This window comes from Rousettus aegyptiacus, unplaced genomic scaffold (genome assembly GCF_014176215.1).
Source record: "Rousettus aegyptiacus isolate mRouAeg1 unplaced genomic scaffold, mRouAeg1.p scaffold_m13_p_7, whole genome shotgun sequence".
Classification (NCBI taxonomy): domain Eukaryota; kingdom Metazoa; phylum Chordata; class Mammalia; order Chiroptera; family Pteropodidae; genus Rousettus; species Rousettus aegyptiacus.
Genome location: NW_023416310.1, coordinates 104,775,543 through 104,796,427, shown reverse-complemented (window position 1 = coordinate 104,796,427; position 20,885 = coordinate 104,775,543). Strand labels below are relative to the sequence as shown.

The window sequence follows — 20,885 nt, the reverse complement described above, 5'->3', positions numbered from 1 at the left end:
TTCTGGGGTTAGAGGTCCTTTCATTCAAAGATAAATGTGTCCACAAATAATATCTTTGTTTATATTTAAGAGTCTAAAATATTATAGAGAAGAATTTGATTTAGGCATTTTAAAAAATAAATTTCTGGATAAATTTTTGTAAATGATGTGTACAAATAAAAACACGCAAATTAAGCAAAATCATCTTAAATATATTAAGATATACTTGTAAGAAATACTTTGAAGCAGAAAAACTGTCTGTCATAGCAGATAAAATAATGTAAATAAAATACATCACACTCTTGCATAGACTATTGAATTTTTAACAGCTTACAAACATTTCAGAAATCTAAATCTTTAAAAAAAAGAATAAGAAATACTATTTTGGTGTTGTGACAAATCCAGCATTAGAGTTGTACCAGACCTGTTCAAACTTTAGTTTAAATATATCTTTCTCAAAGTATTTAATAGATTTGGGTCATGAGTTAATTTGAACTTGGCAGTGATTCTTAGTCTGTTTTGAACACCACTGTCAGAGTGAACCTCCTAAAGTAGCCTTTTTATCTTATCAACCTGCTGGTCAACTGCTAAGTGTCTTCCCTCCAAATATGCAGTCCCTAGTCCCTGGCTCTTCTATCTTTAAAACCTTATTCAGGGCTCCCCTCTGTTACATGCCCCCTCTCATGACATCGACCATCTCCCCCTTTCTTCTGTGTCTTGCGCATTGCTGCCTACTTGTTCTTTATGGACTTGTTCGCTTCCACCCTCTTCTTCAAGTGTCTGGATAGGTAGTAACACAATTCTCTTCACTGTAGAATGCTCTAATCACCTTTACGTATTCCTCATGGGTTTCATACTTCTATTCAATTTGTTAATAATATGCTTCTGTCTAAAAAACTTTAACCATCTTATAGAAATAGAAAGTCCTTAAGAATATGCCAGTTGTGCCTTTTTATTTGTGTCTCTGGGCAGGCCACAACCTCAGCTGTGGCTTGGGTTTCTGTCTCCCCCACTGCATTTCCTCAGAGCTTTCTTCTTTCATCGATGCTATGTCTTTGCTGCTTTATCCCAGTGCTTTATTAAAATTTCTTTTAACTTTTCCTTAGAAAAAGTTCATTGTGTCTTGGAGATTTAGAATTCATTCATACCAAGGTAAAAATATCTGGCAATTTACAGAAACACCCACTGAGAGTCTCTGTATTATGTCAACAGCCAAGGCTATATAATGGAATCATGAAGTAGTAGCCATGGCATTTAAGCATAAAACAGCATAAGTGAGGACAGGCTTTAGGACAGGAGACATGAAATTTATACACGAAAGCACATCACTTTAATTCTTTCAGCCTGGTTCATATCATGGTATAAATAATGATTTTCAGCTTACATTTTTCTGTTGTTTCTACTTAATGTTGCATGATCACATGTGTTTTATTTAAAGAAATTTAAAGGTTTAAATTTATTAAACATATTTTCTGTTTTTATGTATCAATCTTCTCGTTACTATAAATAAGTCAATACCGTTTCAATCATAAGTCCAGTATTAAAGGTATTAAAACATATTTTTCTTCAAATAATTTCTGTTGTTCTATCTAAGTAGCTTTCTCGAAAATTATCAACTTACCCTAAAAAAAATGTGATACCTTCCCCTTATTATTATGCCCTTGTTTTCAGCATGTTATTTGCACAGGGTTATGGTGCAAGGTAGAAGGTGAGAAAGAATGCAGAACCAAACTTGATCCGCCAATGGATGGAACTGATTGTGACGCTGGTAAGGTAAGTTGTTTGTGTTGTTTGAAGTTCATTAGCATATTAAATGAAACGTAGGAAACTTGTATTTTCTCTCTTGCCAATTCTGTATGTGTCCGTCTTTACACTAGTGGAATTATTCCAGTATATATAAAAGTTTCAGCATTTCATCTATTTTTAATTTTAACTTTTATATTTTTTCAAATTCATGATTGTTTTGTTAATATTGATGCAATTATTTTTATTGTTGTTGGTTATGAGAATTTTGAGAGTCAGATATACATATTACCTTAACAAAAAAAGAATATTTTTTTTTTACTATTTGAACATAAGTAAAATAACACAAATAATAGCATACATGGTGAAACTTCTTGAATACTTTCAGGCATAAAATATTGTCCAAGGAGACCTACTCAGTTAATTTTTCTTGTCATTTCAAGTCTCACAAATAAAATATTCTAATTGACATATTGGGCTTAGTACATATTTGGCTAAATAGTTTAATATATTTCATAAGGCTTTAGAAATTTACTAGTATATATTTCCATCAAAACAATTACTGTTGAAAAAATTTTCTTTTGAAGAATATGAAGGAGGTAGATCCCATATAAATGTGTAATTAATCAAAAGTTCAATAGTTGACATAATTTTTAAATGTGTATTCTATGAAGGAAAAGTGGAACGGTTATCACTTTACTCTAGATAAAAGGTCAGAAACTTTGCCTCTGAAGAACATTGAACTTTTATTGCATTTGAAAAGAAACAACACCATGACGATTATTTGGGGTGGATACTTAGTGAAAAAAGTCGAGTCATAGAGTGAGTGCTAATTTAGAAACACATTGGTTTGAAAAAATGGACAGAATTTTGTCCTAAGGAAATATTTACACATGTGCGCAGATAGTCCTGTTGGCATGTAAACACACATACACACACAAACGCACATAGTATATATTTTTAGACTCATAGAAAATGGTTTGAAAATATAAACTCTAAACTGAAATTAGAGTTTGCTCTTGGGAGGGAAGTGGAATTGATGGATAGAAGTAAAGCAATGTGAGATGAGGGTGAATATAACTTTTCTCCAGACATTTCTGGATTGTTTGACATAAGCACATAGTTATTTATTACTTCTATGATTTCTTTAATTAAAAAAGAAAAATGTACAAGTTGTTAAATCCAAAATATTTTTTAAAAGACTGGAAATGTTTTCACACTAGGTACAATCAATAAGAAAACGGTTTCTTAAAAGGGAACTACTGAAATATTAGTCAGTTGTTCGCATACTGTGCCAAATGTTTTTCTATGAGCTTATATGAAGAGTCAGAATTTAGGTTCGCTATATTTTTTAAATGATACATGAAAGTACAATAATGTGTGTCTGTTGGGCAAGACTTATGGTATTTTGCTGAGTAATTTATTGCTTGAATCATAAAAATCTGCACCAGCAATAACTTTCATTACCCTTGAAGCACAAAGCCCTAATAAACAAAGATAACCAAATATTGACCATATTTCTTCAAACATCACACAACCCATTCACTTTACTTAGTTCTTCTTTAGCATTATAAAATCTTTCTTTTTGTAATTTGTTATCTAAATATTTTTTCTACTTATTTTTTCCCAATATTTGTGAGAATAATTTATATTCCCGAGGTCTCTAAAATGAACTTATTCTTTCAGCGATCAAAACTATAACTGCTTATTAAAAGTAAAATGTTTTATTTCCCTGTAATTGTGCTAATGATATTCTTTTAGTGATTCTGTAATGCTTTGTGTATTAAAATAACTAACGAACTTCTTAGTTCTTCAGGCTATGCGGGCTTCTTCACATATCCATCTGTTCCAGCTGTTGAAGGAGCCATTACGAAAATAGTTTCCAACACTCTGCACTTGAGTGCTCTAGTGCTAAAATATTTGAAAGTTTGGAACCTCGCACTAAACACTAAATATGTTGCAAATTAAGAAACAAAGCTGGGAATTTCGTTATGTGTTACACCCTAGTGATGTTAATTTAGCTGTATAACTAATTTACCTAGGAGTATGTAGTTAAGTCTAAGAAGATGCTTGCAGAATTTTATGATTCAAATTGGTTGTGAAAATAGGAATTTATCTATTATTTATACACAGCATTTTCCAAATTAAAAGCAGCCTGTTTTCTTTCTTCTTTTCTTTTTATAATACTGTCGTCAGTGTTTACATTTATATTGAACAGAGGTTAAAGAGTTGATAAATGACTTGGAAAAAAAAACAAGAAATATATGTTTTTTACTTACAATATTTGCTAGGAATTGGGAGAGGAAAAAGGAAAGTACTATACCAATTCCCCAGAATTTTAAACTATTCTGTAGCATTCTATATAATATATTTTAGTTATTTACTTTCTTAAATTGAGGTTCTTAAAGTTGCCATGATTATTCTTTATTGAAAAAATGAAGACTGTAATATTCTTTCAATCACAAATTTGCATGTGTACAGAGTTTATTGCCTTCTTTCCCCCTCTCCCCTTCTCTCATCCAACAATCTATGTACAAGGTTTGATTAGAAAATGATGTTTCCTTTCACGTCTTTGTGGATCTCTTTTTATCAGGTGTTTTCAGGAACTTCCTAGACATGTCTGCATTGAAATTTGAGAGAAGAGAAATGTAACCTATTTTTTAAGGTCATGTACTGTCCCAGAAATAGTCTATATTATATATTCTCTAAGCATTTTCATAAATCAACTGAATTAGTAGATATTACAAATTTTGACTTTTGTAAACCATATATAATATCTTTTTTGAGGCTAAAAAATACAAATGAAACAAAGCATGCTGCTAGAAATTTTATGAGAAACACCATTAGGATCATTTTATATACAAATCTAATAGAATATGTTGTATAATAATTTAGAGACTACATTTAACACTTGCCTCAGTGTGGAGGCACGTCACCCTCTAGAAGACACAAAAACAGGTTCTCCATAGTTTTGTACAGAGATCTGCTTATAGGCAAGGTGACACACTTCATTATACTATGCTTTCTATACATTGCAACTGATTAGCATATGCAAATTTGGCTTGCATATCAGTTTTCATTTCTCTTTATTTATAAGATGTGGTCTAGTTCAAATGATGTGCAAGTCTAGATTCTCATCTTTCCCAGAATATTTTTAGTTAGCTGTGAACTCTAGACTGGTCTTTTAATGCCAGTGTGCTTGCTAAATGGGCAAGGAAACTATGACATCCAGTCTGGGAAAAATAAACACTTTTCAAGTTGGCCAAAACAATTTGACCAATTGAAGTTTGACAACTTTCACCTTGTATTTTTTTTCCACGAATGCCTTAATATGGTTAAATCCTTAAAACCAGTTAGTTGTTTAAAAGTTTTCATAGGTATGTTTTCCCCGCCCTCTTGAAACTTTTAGACTGACTCTTCATACACAATCTCAATTTATTCAGTGACCAACTTAGCATAACAATACATTCTGAGTTGTTGAGGTTTATTTTTTTTTAAGCCGGGATTTAAAATGTCTTGAATCTAAAAGAGGTCAAATTTAAATTTGATATTATTAGAGAAAATCTGCGGGAACTAATTATTTTATTGCATACAAAAGCATTAACTGGGCTCAAACAAAACTATGTAGTATAGTTTCTAAGTTCTTTCTTCTGAAAACAGCATTTAAAAACATTCTCAAAATAAATTTTTAAGGAAACATAAGTCATTAAGAGTCAGAATGAATAGAATTTTTGTTAGATTTCTGGAACCTTATTAATGACAGTAATATAATAATACATATAAGATATTATTATTGTTGAGTTTTATTAAATTCTTAGTATGGGCTATGCATTGTGCTTAGCACTTCATTCAAATCTTGCAAAATGTCTATTAGGTAACTATGATTATTATTCACATTTTGAAGTTGAAAAACTAAGGGTCAGAGTGTTTCTGTCATTTCCTCCAAATTCCTTATAAACCAGGTTGCCCTTTGGTGCAGAAAATTGTTTAGAACTGAAAGGATCAGCTTGCTCAACCCCTGTCATTATGCAATTGTTACTCTAAATTTTCCTAATCTTTACTTATTGTTCTCAACATGCTTTTGTTTAATTAATTTTTATCTTGAACATGTTTGCCCATGACCATCACATATCTAATTTTCCAAGAATGACAATAATCTGTCCATCAAGGCCTGGCAGCCATTCCTTGGTCACCACCAAAACATCCTCTTTCACTGCTTTTGTTTAATGAAAAAATAAATATAAAAAAGAGAAGGACCACACTCCTTTCTCTTCTTTCACAGTTACCTTTTCTTTCTGAATACATACCAAATAAGCTGTAGAAAAATCGGAATGAAATGACAGAATTTCGTTCCAAGAGTCTAATTGCCTACGTCTTTCAAATAAATGGCTTTTAGAAGAAAATTTGCTATAACGTTAAAGCTTGAATTCAGAAAAAAGAAAGAAAAAGGCATGAAAGAAAGTGCTAAAATCAAATAATACTAATTATTTAATTATAAGGAGAATGACCTGAATCACTGACATTTGAAATCAAAATTGCCAAATTTGCTAAAATGTCTGCTTTCACCTTGGTTGTATATAGAAGGATATTTATGTCTTATTTGCCATTCTTATATATGACTCTGCTTTTTTTTTTTTTGTTTTTGTTGTTGCTGTTGGTCTCTTTTAGATTGTTTTGTTTCTTGGAGTGTATTAAGTTTTCTTTCCTGGCCCATGCAACCTCACATTTCCTCTGCACCCTATCTCTGTTGCAGTACTGAATCCTGAGCTGTAGTACAAATATCTGTGTACTGTTTTCGGGACAAGATTATAGTATCTGACATGAGAACTGAGAAAAAAGGACCATTCTATTCCTATGGCAATAATCACCGTGACTTATTATCGGTGGCCTTTTCAATTCCACATTTTTGGGGCTCTCATAGACCCTAGATTTAATTGCAATTCCAGTGACTCTATAGGCCAGTGAATGATTTTCTGTTGTGCCCTGATTTGTTCACCTAAGACATAACTTTTGGAATAGTGGTGTAAGGCTGGAGAATGTACCAGCAGGACCTCAGCACCTGGACACGTGACCGGAGAGTGGAGTGTGTGGAGTGCCTGCAGCCGCACCTGCAGTTCTGGGATCAGCAGTCGAGAACGCAAATGTCCTGGGTAAATGCAAAGTTCCTGGACTGGGAGGGCAGGTTTTTCTTCAGTTTTGAAATGCAAAACTTTTACCGATAAAGCATGCTGGAAAGCAAAAGGAGACCCTCAAGCCCTACACAATTTGGGGAAGCAGAAAAGTCCTCAATTTATTTATTTTCTATAATAACTCCCTTTAAGAAAAAATAATAAGACCAATTCTTCTAAGAACAAATAAATGCTACCCAGGTTTCTTAATTAAATCAAATGAAATGTGTTTAAATAAACAGGGAGGCATGTATTAGAAAAAGTCAGTCAGAATTTAGAGGAACCATGAGAAGAACAAGAAGGTGATAGGACTTAAGAAAGAGAGAACATGAGAACAAAAGTAATGTCAAAAGAAGCGAAGAATGAAAAGAAATGAAAACATGCTTATCAATTTACAGATAGGGAGCATGACAAGATCTATGAGTGTGATCCTAGGAAAGTGTGTGAGAAAATCACTTCAGCTCTTGGTGCGGGTTCAGTGGCCCAACTGCTTCACAATCAATTTTAAAGAATTTATATAAAAATGCTAGAAGCATCCCCTTAATAATTCTTAGGGCCAACTCCGTCAGAATTGCAGGCTTTCTGAGTTTTGCCCCCAGCCTCATTCCTTTATTCTTCTCTTTGTTTTTCATGGCAAGTTGGCTTTTATTTCTCATGTATTTTGGAAGTTAAATTGATTAAGGATTGGGAAAAATCTATAGTTTTGTAGATTTTCTAATATTACCAATTATTTAATGAGTCCATATTTTCAAATGTAGATTTAATATAAAGGAGTATACCTTAACTTTTTATTTTATTTATTTTATTTTATTTTTTAAAACAATGAGTTGCTAACATAAAAAAAAAAAGATAAAATTGATTATTTGTATACTATCTTTTCTAGGCTAGGTTCTGAAGCAAGGGATTGTAATGGTCCCAGAAAACAATACAGACTATGTGAGCATCCACCTTGTCCTGCAGGTTTGCCTGGATTCAGAGACTGGCAATGTCAGGCCTATAGTGTTAGAACTTCGTACCCAAAGCATGCACTTCAGTGGCAAGCTGTCATGGATGAAGGTATGACTAGCCAGATCACCACCATCTTAATTAAGTAGCTTTCTAGGTTTGCAATAGTAAATGTTATTTTACAGATTATATACTGAGTACTTCAGAGCTCAACTTTTTTCTACTTTTACTAACGTATAACGGCCACAGAAACTGACTAGAAGTATATTTAAAAATATAGGGATAGGCGTGTACCTATTAGATCAATTGAAATTTTAAAAAATGACAATACCAAATGCTGGTGAGGATGAGGAGACACAGGGTCTCTCATACATTGCTGGTAGGAATGAAAAATGGTATCTACAGCCACTCTGAAAGAAAGCTTGGCATTTCCTGAAATAACTAAAGATACACCTACCATATAATTTAGAAAATGTAGAAAATGCAGTCCTGTGCATTTCTACCTGAAAAAAATGAAAATTTACAATCATAAAAAATCCTGTACACATGTGTTCATAGCAGCTTTATTTTCAATTGCCCCCAAATCAGAAACAACCAAAAAGATTCTAAGTTGCTGAACGGTTAAATAGAGGCAATTGTTGCCGTATTAGTTGAAAATGATAATACTTTGCCTCTTGGTCAGTGTGTTGTGGGTTTGAGTTGCAATTACCAAAAGTGGTGGTGAATTCTCTGTCTTAATTGACCATCACATCCTAGTCTCCTCTTATCCCTGCCCCCTTAGTCGACTTGGACCGGGCTTTTCAACATTTCAATAGCACTCCTGTTAATAGCCTAAATTCCTTTGTCAGTTTCAGTGCACCCATCTGACAAAACCCTTCTTTCCATGGAAACATCTGAGCAAACAAGCACTAATAGGAATAGCCAAAAATTAGGACAAATTATTTTACTACATAATGGTGCATGTGGGGGGAAGCAGCCATCAGATGATTCCCCCCTCATCTTGCTATCAAACACATGAGCCTGACTATATCTGCAGACATTCCATCTGCTTTCTGGCATTTAGCAAAATTTTCATTCCTCCTTTCTAAAACCAGTTTTTCCAACTGTGCCCTCGATGTCATCCCCATCTAATCTTTTCAGCTAGCTTATTGATTATCTCTCCTTTGTTTTATACACTTAATCTACCCTCTGTGATTTTTGACTTTTGATTTTTAAGTGTGTTTAGGACTCTTTCATGAACAAAAAACAAACCTTCCTTAAAGCTCATTGCCACCTCCAGCTGGTGCATTTATAGTCTTCTCCCTCATAGATAGACTTCTCAAAAGAGCCCTCTGTTTCCTTACTTTCAACTTGGATTTCACCAGCATGAATCTTATTATGTCATCAAAGACTGTCATAGAAATTAAACCTAATGAATGATCTTCAGTCCTATACCTGACCTCTCAAATACATTCAAATGGTTGGCCCCCTTGGTTCTTGAAATGCTTATGTGCCTTTATTTCCATGACGTGACGCCGTCCTGCCTTTCCTAATCTATGTCTGTGTGTTCTCTGCCTATCCCAGATGCTATTCAGTTTTCACTCCACATTTTCTTAGGTGATCTCATCTATTCCCATGGCTTCAAACAGGCAAATAACTCATGAATTCATATCTTCATCCAGATTTTTTATTTGAGCTTGTATTATAACCTCCTCCTCGATATTTCTACTTGACTATCTACAATTTTCAGACTAAGTTCATGGTTTTAACCCTTCCGATCCATGTCCATTCGATCCTGTTTAGTGTCTCCTACCTCAGGGAAGGTTATATATACCAGCTTTTCAGTTGCACAAGCCAGAGATGTGTCATCTTCACATTTCCATCTTCCTTCCCCACATTTTCAATCCATTACCATATCTTATCTGTTTTACTACCTGAATATCTGTTCACTCCATCTCTACTCTCATTATTCTAAACTTCTGTTTCCAGACTCTCTCTCTTGCTTGGGCTATTATAGTGACTCCAAAGTAGTCTTTCTACTTTCACAATACCCCTGCCTCAGTTCACTCTTCACAGAGCAGCCTAGAGATCTTTATGTAAAATGCAAGTCTGATCATTTCAATCTCCCACTTAAAGCATTTCAGAGGCTTCCCATAACTCGTTAGGGCAAGATCCAATTATACCGCATGATATGCACAACGAGATCCTCATTCTTCTCTCTTCTGTTATCTCCTGCTTCATCTAAAACTTTGCTCTTTTTCACACTGCACTCCAGATATTGGTATTACTGTCTCAAACCTGTCATGTTCTCTTTCCCTATATGGCCTCCAAACATACTGTTTCCTCAGTTGAGAAGAAATTAAAGCACAGTCTTTTATTTACATAAGCCTCTTAATAAGTGGTAATTCTGTCTTTCCAGATGCTTATACCAAAAACCTTGGAGTCATCATTTTTCCTTTTCTTTCTCTTCTGTTAGATGTTTAAAACATCAATAAAGTCACATTAGCCCTAGCTTTAAAATATGTCCAGAATCTGATCATTTCCTAACATCTCCAGAACTGCCACCCTGGTATAAGCCACCATCTCTCACCCAGATAACTGCAGTAGCCTTCTAACTGATTGTTACGCCTGTGTCCTTAACTGGCCTTCATTCTTAACATACCAGCTAGAGTGACATATTTAAAATGTCAGTCATATCATGTTATTCTTCCATTCAAAACTCTTCAATATCTTCACAACTCACTAAGGGTTAAATAAAGTCCATGGTTCTTCTAATGGCCTATAAGGACCTCCACTACCTAACTTCCTGTTACCCTCCAATTTCATCTCTGCTGTTTCCTCATCACACCCTTCTACCCACACTGGCTCCCTTGCTCTTCTTAGAATAAGTCAGGTATCTTCCTATCTCATTGTCTTGGAAGTTGTCTTCCCTGAGGAGACACTTTCCCCAGACATCAGTGTGATTTATAGTCTTGCCTCCTCCAGATCTTTCCTTAAATGTTAACTCAAAGCCTTTCTCTTCTTTATTCTTTTTTTCACATAGCTTATCATCTGCCATGATACTTTTATGTCTTATTTGTTTATTATTTACCGCCCCCCCCCGCCCCCGCCATGACAGTTGTAAGAGCAGGCTTGTTAGATTCTGTGTATTGCCTTATCTTTAAGCACTATAAACAGTACTTGAACAGAGGAGGCACCGAATAAATATTAGGTGAATCAATGGTATGTCTAATGGGAATTTTATAGTGATCTGTCTTGGCCCCAATTGTCTTTTCACTAACCATTTCCCTTAGGATAATCTTATTTATTCACTAGCTTTTATTTATCATCTGAATGCTAAAGAAATACATACTTATCACCAGATATTGAGCTCCTTAGCTGCTTACTCATCTGCTGCATGGACATCTCCATCCAATATCCCATTCATTGCTAACTCGGCGTACTCTAAGTTCAACATGACCCCTGTTCCTTCTGCTTTTCTCATTGTGCTCTTTCACAGTGAGATGGCATCATCACCAACCTCATGACCAAACTAAGCCAGAATCCTTCTTCCTCAATCTCCAGTCATTGGTAATCAGTCAACAAACCCTATTTGTCCAAACTTTTCTCCTGCCAGCATCTTCGTTCATAATTGTATCATCTCTAACCGGGATTCCCCGAGCAGCTTCTTCATCATCTCTCTGGCTGCAGCCTCACTCTCTCCTCCAGCCCCTACTCCTCATTTCAGCCAGGTTGGCCTTTTTAAAGGCCAGATCTGCTTGTCTCTGCACCAACTAATACCCTAATACCCTTCCTTGAGTCCCGCTGCTCTCAGGACCAGTCTCAAACTTTGCTACCTGGTTCATAAGGCCATCCTTGTGGCCCACCCCTTTAACTTCTCTCCTTACCTTCTGTTGTCTCCAGCACAGTTAGGCCATTCCATTCCCTCCCTCACATACGTCTCACTCTCATATTTCTGGGCCTGTAGACATGCTAGTTTCTTGGCATAATACCTTTTTTCCCCCTCAAGATTTGATTTCTCTCTCTCTATGTATTTACCTTGAGAACATCTGATAATTGGTTTATTTCAAGTCCTCTAGAAAAAAAAAATCCCCTTGATCCTCCAAACTGGGTATGTGCCTCTTCCAAGTACCCCACAAGGACCCTGTTAAAATAGATTTTAATATGTCTGCATCCTCTCTGTTGTCTGTGTCTTGTGTTAAGTCTGGCAATTATTAAACTTTTGATGAATATTTGTTGCATAAATTTGAAATACGTAAACAATATCTTTTCATTGTAAAATAATCGAGATGACTTCGGATCATGAAAATTGTCATCTGACCATTTGAGGATTGATCCTAAATCTGCCTCTAACTGGCTGTGCAATTTGATAATATTAGATTCATTTGAAACCTATTTACTCAGATGTAAAATAAGAGTGAGGAAATGGGTTCCCTTCAGATTAAAAGAAAATTGGGATGAGATGGGGATCAATTTAAAATATTAAAGATATTGGAAATCACAATTACGTTTCTAACTATTATAAAGTGACATTTGTCATCAGAATAACCCATAATAGATATTTATATAATTAGCAGGTTAACATTTATGGAAAGTGATTTTTGTAATGTATATTAATCCATCAGTTTCTATGATGAACAAAATACACAACAAAATAGTCTGTATGTATTACAGCACTATGGGCGAACTTAAAATATACAATTCTTTTATAAAATCCTGTCTTAATAGCATATGATAGCTTAACACACACATGGCTGTTTCTGTTATTCTTATGTAATACATGAATCTATGGTTGGGGTAATTAAATGTAGGGTATCAATGCAGTAGTGAACATTAGTTTTAGAGAAAAAAGACGCATGGCTTTAACATTCAGATATTTTGTATAATCTGTACTGAAATTTGGCTGAAATCCATGTTTAATGCATATCTTGGAAAGGATTGGTCTCTTAAATCAAGACAGAGCCTGCCTGCCAAGTACTGGCATGTTAAATGGATCACTGTAATGTCACAGTCTCCAGGGTACACTCCAGGAAGGAAGATTGGTATCAAATGTTTATGTCGTCTATAAAGCTTAAGTAAGCACAGCGAATTGACAGTGCGTCGTAAAGGAGAAATACAAAGATTTTTATCTGAGGTCTTGCTTGGAATGTGAGTGAAATTTTCTAGACTAACTCCTGTCAGCATTATTCATATATCTGGTTTGCTCCTCTTTTCAATGAAAACTCCAGAAAGAGAATTATACGTGTGTACACATATCACTTTTAAAGTGTTACAACTATAGCAGCTGTTTTTAAGTCCAAAGATATGACATAGTAAGCAGCCTTTGAATAAACACAACCTACTTTGAGGTGTGAGAGCACACTGAAATGCTTTATTGCAGCTTATAATGGCATCTTAAAGGAAAATTTCAAAACCATGCACATTGAAGGCCTTGTTCCAACTCCTCAAAATTGTTCAAACAGTATTCAGAAGCCACATGTGAAAACTGTTTGAAATGTTCAATTCTAAAGGCTCATTTAACTGTCTGTCTTCTCTCTGCAAAGCGATACCCTGTTCCATGCCTCTGGCTATTATTTGGTATTTATAGAACCCCATCAGCATACGTGGAATCTTACTGAAGACATAAGCGAAGATCAGTGTCAGAGACTGTAAACTATTTTCCATTCTATTTATATGAGCTTAATAAACAGTAAAGGGCCTGACTGGTGTTAAGCCAATAGAGTAGTAATGTAGCATGGAAATTGCTCTGAAGTTTCAGATTTGGATAATCCTACTACTGGTGTTACCAAATACTACAGCTCTTTTGCGTAGGATGCTTTGAAATAGAAACAACACTTTTTTTCTTTTTCTTTTTTTTTAGTATTCTTTGACTGAGACTAATAGGCAAGTGTTTTAACTCTAATCATCCCACTGCGTTATTTAACAAAGCACTGAAGAAGATGGCCAGGCATTCAAGAATTCTTTACCTAGATCAGTGGTTCTCAATCTTGATGCGCTTATATACTGACATGCTTTTTGACTAAGCAGTAAAGGGGGTTGATTCCCAGCCAACACTTCAGCAACTGTGCATACCAAGGGATGTTCCCATGGGGTTGTATTGCATTTCTAAACATCCTCGTAATGGAAAAATCTCATGGGAATTGCTCATCTTAGAAGTTCTTTTTTCCCCCTTTAGTAATTTTTAAATTAGAAAATGCCAGATGCAAAGGATTGAAAATTAGTGTATTGGAATTTAAATGAGATGTCGAGAGGTTTCATGAATAACATAAATCTTAAAAAGGCAGAACTCTGATGTGTACTAAAGGTAAAGGGAAATTCATTCCAACAGATATTATCGAAATTGGGGGTTGGCAAAGACATTTTTCAGAAAGAATGATTGGCTTGGGTTTTCAGGAAGAATGATTGGTTGAGATTTAGTGCCAGAAAGTAATAAGTAATTTGAAGACATATTTCTTAACAGAGAGGTTAACATTCATTGGATACCTGTTTTTTCTCAGGTGTCATCTTATTTACTATTCATAATAATCTAGTATTATTTGCTCTAGTATTATATTATCCAATTCACATGAAACCATATTTTTTACTCAACACTGTGCTGAGAAATAAAGCTTGAGATAAAAATATTTATGGAGTCACTTTTGCTCATTTCTTTTTTATCCACTCTCTATGTAGAAAAACCATGTGCCTTGTTTTGCTCTCCTGTTGGAAAAGAACAGCCTGTTCTTCTGTCAGAAAAAGTGATGGATGGAACTTCTTGTGGATATCAAGGATTGGATATCTGTGCAAATGGCAGGTGTCAGGTAAGCCAAACTAAGAGGGAGAATGTGTGTGCTTGGGGAGGACTGCGAGACCACAAAGCAGCTGCATAGTATGGTGGAGAACTCTGCACCAAGATTCAGAAAATGAGGATGTATTCCTGACTCACCGTGATCTTGACTAGGTCTGATCTGCTTTGTATAGTGTAGAGTTTGGATTAGATAATCTATAATATTCATAACTAGCTGAAAGAATCTGAGAGTTTAATTTTGTCATATACATATTGCAGGTCTAAAATTGTAACACTTCAGGCATTTTATGTCAAAACATTCTGTACCAAAAATGTAAGCACTCCAGTTCTCCGTGTTTTGTGTCCAAGACTGAGCCATGTGGTAAAAAAACTATAAAATCAGTCCTATTACTCATTTAATCTTAAAGCATTTCAACATACTTGAATCAACTGATTTTTAATGTATATTCAGTTTTCTTAGAAGTTTTAAACATTTCATTTCTTTTCCTCTTCTTTTTTAAAAATAATCTTCACCTACTTATGTGCATTTGTGTGTTCTTCTTCACGTATTGCCAGAAAGGCAGAAATTCTGTTAAAGTGAGGACGAAGAGCATAGTGGAAAGATCAAAGGCTAGAACTTGGTTATAGCTCTGCCACTGTCTTAGGTTGGCTTTCCTGGAAGATTAATAATGTGCAGGAGTTTAATGCCAAGTATTTTCATTGATGATCAACATCTGTGTGGGGAGGGGAAGGAGGCAGGATTGGGCACAGGGGGAGGTTAAGCTGTAGTGCAGTCACAAGACCTCAAATGACCCTGTGGGGAACATTGAAACGGGGATGGCTCTTCAGAATTGTCCCCATTTGGGGTGAGAAAAACAGCCCTTTTTACCCCCAGCCTCTAGGAGCATTTGGATGCAAGTTGCCCAAGGAAGGAGATGTGACCTTGGGAAAGGCAGTTTCTGCAGGCTAGGCAATTTCTGAAAAAGGTTCATGGCTGAGAACTATCAGTTGATAAATTTTCCAGGCATGGGAGGGAAATAAATCCTTTAATTGTGAAAGAGTATCTGAGTGGAGCAGCACTGAATCCATGACAGCCACTAGGAAACTGTGTTCTTAGGAAAATCACTTAAAATATGTATGTGTCCATTAACTAATCTGTAAAACGAAGTTGTTGGACCAATGGTCATTGACTTTTTTTGTGTAATACACTCCTTTGAGAATTTGATGAAAAGTTTGCTTCCCCTCTACCCCTAGAAAAATGCACACCTGATATCATCCCTCAACCTCGCCAACACACACACCAAGATTTGAAAACAATTGCAAGCTATAGATGAATCAGTCTGTGGTCCTATAGAGGTCTATGGACTTCTGCTGAAAACTTGAAAACATGAAACTTAAATGCTTCACCAGCTCTAAGGTTCTGTATTTTTCCAGCAGTCTATCCAGCTTAAAGCACAGAGTCATGTAATATCATTGGCATAAGAAACAGCCTTATAATTACATATTAATTTCCTATATTCTTTAACTGAATATGGCAGTAATATGAAATGTAATTTTTCATTTGTCTGTTAAAAAAATCATTGCAGGTATATGCCTCTACATTTTTTTCCAGAACTACATGTTGTGCAATTAAAGCTTTTAACTTTATTTTGTCATTATATGTAAATCTGGCAGATTAATATATGTCTTAAATGAATTTATTTTTCAAAATAAATTATTTTTCTAATTGTACAATAGCCTCAATTGCTATGCTTTTCATTTAACAGTAGTATTCTGTAATCCAGATCCTTAGCTAAACATTACAATTATAACAACAACAAAAAATTATGTATAAGTGCTATGTGAATTCGATGATTATCATCAAAATTCTATGAATGGGAATACCTTAAAATTCTGAGTTTTTTACTAAAACGCTTCATTCGGTCTTTCAATATAATTAAAAACATGCTTTTTTCCCCTGACAGCCTTGTATGTATTGGGTTTGGCTTGAGTGTTTTCTTTTATCGCAAAATACATAGCACCCAAGCTGAATGTAAAATTCTAAGTGTGGTGAGTGGACCAAGAAGGTTGTTAAAAAGAAGTAGCTTTCTTCTGGTGACCCAATTTGGCTCTGCGGTATTTCCATCATGGGAAAGGACAGGGAAAGCTCTGCTCTGTGTTATCACCTTATCCTTTTATCTCCATCATACCAGTGGTACCTCAAAGTACCTGCCATCAGCTAAAAAGTATTGCCTTTTCAAAGTTGTTCATCCTCAACTTTTGGAGTTATGTGAGCATATTTTGATAAGTATGGATATTTGAGACTATCCATTACAAAATACAAAATCTTTGATTCTTATATTAAAAATGCATGATTATCAAGCCATGGCATTATGTTTATCCCCGACTTTTATTTTAGATTTACAGAGTTGTAATATCATAGTTACAAGGGCTAGAAAAAAACAAGAGACTACTAGGCACTCATTTATTCAGTCATTTAACTACTTTTTACTGGATTTATTGTATTTGCCAAGAAACAAGTTGGATGCTAGGAATAGAGTAATAAACGTGCTTTCATCATTTAAATGGACTTTAAATTTTTTCTTCATTTATACATGAAGGAGAAAATTTTTTTCTCCACTCCAAGATTTCCAGGTATTTTCATGGCTGCTGCTTAGTGAACATTTCTCATACTGTTTTCGTATTTTGCGACTTTTCTGTGGTGGCCACCTCTTTGAACCAAACGTTCTCTTTATTTCTCCCTGGATATGCTTTGAATTGCTGGTCAGAATTCTCCCGCTAATGCATTGCTTTGTCTACCTCTTGACACTGATACATTCCCCATGACGAAAGGAAATGACGCTGTCTTATGCAGGTTTCATGTGATTTTTGTTCTCTCAGGACATTTACCCTACAGCTGTGTTTTAGCATATTCCTGCTTCTCCCATCACAATACCAACCACAGGAAAAAAGACCCCAGTTTCGTTTCTGTTTTATTTAATATTTTAAAAATTCCTCTAAAATAATTTTTACTTGTTATAAATGGATATATCATCAGTCTCTCTTGCAGATCCTTCTATTCAGAGGTAATTGTGTGATCCTATTTCTGACAGTATCGACATATGAGATTCAGCCCTTTGAGTACACACAACTTGGCAAAATATGATCATATTTACTGAATATCAATGGGGGATCAACATTATTCATTAGGAAAGAGTCAATGATTTAATCTCAGAAGATTTTTATATACATAATTTTTCTGAAAGCATATAAAAATTAAATCTCCCACTGCTTATATTTTCTTATAGCATCCATGGGGTTTGAGCATTTCTTACTCACATTTGTGTGCTGGGTGCCAAAGAAGATGGGCATAGAAGTTTTATTTGCGAACTGTAGTGAAAATAAACATTTGAGTTTGGTTTTCACAAAATTAATATTTAATATTTAGTATTTGCTTTACAACCACTTAAGAAGCGAAGCCATCCATGTAATGAACATCCATTATCTGTTCTACGTTGAGTAGAATGCATTAGATTAAGCTATATTTAATAGAAATGTGATTTCTTTTGTGACTTATGTAAATTGCAGCTGTCTCAATGATATTTTTCCAAATTGCTTTAGGATATCACTTTATTTTAATATAAGAAAAGTACTCTCATCACTGTCCTGCTATGTGGTCACTTTACAGATGATATTATTTGGCATGAGCTTGCTGTATTAGTTTGCACCAGAGAATATGCCATTTTAGTAGTTTTTTAATTAAATATTTCTAGTTTGTAAAGACTAGGTTTGTCCTAAATTAGTGGTTAAAAAATAAAAATAAAATATCTCACTTTATGACGTACTATCATTCTCTTGTTACAGAAAGTTGGCTGCGATGGTTTATTAGGGTCTCTTGCAAGGGAAGATCATTGTGGTGTATGCAATGGCAATGGAAAATCATGCAAAATAATTAAAGGAGATTTTAATCATACCAGAGGAGCAGGTAATTATTTTAATTTTTTTCAAAATTAATAATCCAAACATCTTTGGGGAGAGAGATTACATAGAACTTGATTTAGAAATCACGGTCTTGATTCTATTGAAGATTTTTGTAATGGGTATTGAATGATTTTTCATGATGTATACAATACATGTGATATGAGCCAGAAATTATAACAAGCCCATTTCCCAATAATGAAAATATGAAATCATCTCTTGTGCATTTAATTAATTGGAGCAGCAAGGGAATAATCTAATTTTCATTGGCATATGTTATCAGGTTTCTATAGACTCTATTCTCCAATGTAAAGTGTGATGTCTATCAGAGAACAGTGATTAGTAACAGCCTGAAACGACTACTGAGAATATCAGTCTTCAGGTTTTCAGTTTTTCGTTTTCTTTATTTTTTTCTTAATGTTTTACTAAATTTGTAGGGAACAAATTTTTGGAAACAGAAAGTCTGTAGCAGTGTAGCATGGTGAAAACAATAACAGGGGAAATCAGAAGATGTGGGATGATGTTCCAGGTATACTAATAATGGCAACTCATCTGTTATTTCGTTTCCTCATCTATGTATACTACTACTCAGGGGATATGAGGATAAAATGACTATGAGTGATCTACATAGTATGAGGTTTAAAGTGATCTACAGCAAAAAATAATACTGTCTATCCTGAAATACAATGACCCACAAATATACTTTATATATAGAAATTGCTTTATATTCAGGGCCTCAAGCTTACTGGGAGGAAGCAAACATTTTGGCATTTATGTTAGTTTCTTGACTGAACATTTATCTATTGAACTGTCTTAGTGTTTGTGATGATATTTTCACCATCTGTAGTATAGTTATATTACATATATCAACTTTTTCCTATTTTAAATTCCTTTCTTGTTCAAAAACAAAAACAAAAAAACCTGAGACTAAAATATCTGTTACAGTCTGAGTATGAAGAACAAACCATTTATGTTTGAATAATCAAGAAAACAGTTCATTCTAGATAAGAGTTCTTCAGAAAAGAAAATTAGACCTAGCCCTCTAAAGTTGAATGTAACTGTGGCTAGGGCCCAGCAGAATAAAAGATAAGTAAGCTTGAAGATTTTGAGGCCCAAAAGTAACAAAGGCCCAGGGTAAATTACAGACCAAAATCTCAGTCACCAAAGCTGTGTAAAAGGCGACAAGTCCTACAAGTCAAAATCTGCCAGAACTCATTTAGAAAATTTATATGTCACTGTAACAGGTTCCCAGACTTTCAACTAAGAAGTGCAATTATAATGAGCTTTTCAGCCTGATTGTCGTTATGGGAGAGGTATTCGTAGTGCGTAAGTTCAAATAAAGACTGAAAGACTAAAGATTTAAAGATACTAGAATTTTTGAAGCATATTCTTGCCTAGTTATTTAATATATGTCGTAACAGTTCATTGAATAATATTGGTGCACATTCAGCATTGATATTTTTATTTAATTATAATAACACTTGATTTTTCCAAGGATAGAAAACAGAAATAACAGTTAACAAATCAGTGATGCTTGTCATTCTGACTGTAGTAATGTGGATACATTTTCTTCAGATTCCTACTCAAACCTCCTTTGTTTTTATTGCACCTTAATTTCTACTTTTGTTCATTTGTTTGTTTGCCATGGATAGGTTATACAAATGGCATGTGATATTTGGAATATGTCTGCAATGCCTAAGATATTAAGAGTATCAGAGACTAATAATATTATTTTCTTCCTTAAATTCTGTGCTAGTTTCACACAGAATTCTTAACTTGAACCATAAAAAAAAGTCCTACATGATGTTGTCCCTATCTGTCTCTCCGACATCATCTCACACTGAAGTTCCTTTCCTTCTCTAAGCTTTAGCCACTGACTTCTTATAGATGCTCCAACTAACCGTGAATACTGTTCTGTTAGCCTTCTCTTAGTTTTGCCTAGTTAATTCTTAGATATCGCTTAGATCTCAATTTATGTCACTTACTCAGCAAAGTGTTCCCTGAACAACCTCCACCTCCTATCACTAGCAACTAGTTTAGTGATGTGTACCATGTTGGTATCCGTACGGTGCAGCTCTAATCACATTTCTAATTGAACACTCGTTGGTCTTTACCTCCCCACTGGACTTTAAGATCAGTGAGGAAAAACATCATGGCTATTTCTGTTTAGTATCATATCCTCAGTGACCGGCATAGTGTGTGATCCATTAATATTTGTTAATTTAATTAACAATGAAACATTATGTTGTTAAGAACTTTAAAAAAAAAATCTGCATGAGTCCTTAATTATATCATGGGCTTCTCTACTTGTGGCTTTAGGAATGTTGTATTCATTTCTCTTGAGATAA

At 34.6% G+C, this 20,885-nt stretch overlaps 1 protein-coding gene across 1 annotated transcript in view; it reads left to right on the top strand.

Annotated features, from left to right (window-relative positions):
• The window catches only part of ADAMTS19 (ADAM metallopeptidase with thrombospondin type 1 motif 19), a 212,866-nt gene that overhangs the window by 132,361 nt on the left and 59,620 nt on the right, over nucleotides 1-20,885 (top strand). Inside the window, exons 11-15 of the mRNA XM_016158274.2 lie at nucleotides 1,651-1,752; nucleotides 6,742-6,872; nucleotides 7,774-7,946; nucleotides 14,487-14,614; nucleotides 18,424-18,544. Coding sequence (XP_016013760.2) covers nucleotides 1,651-1,752; nucleotides 6,742-6,872; nucleotides 7,774-7,946; nucleotides 14,487-14,614; nucleotides 18,424-18,544 — 655 coding nt within the window. The remainder of the gene's footprint in view (nucleotides 1-1,650; nucleotides 1,753-6,741; nucleotides 6,873-7,773; nucleotides 7,947-14,486; nucleotides 14,615-18,423; nucleotides 18,545-20,885) is intronic.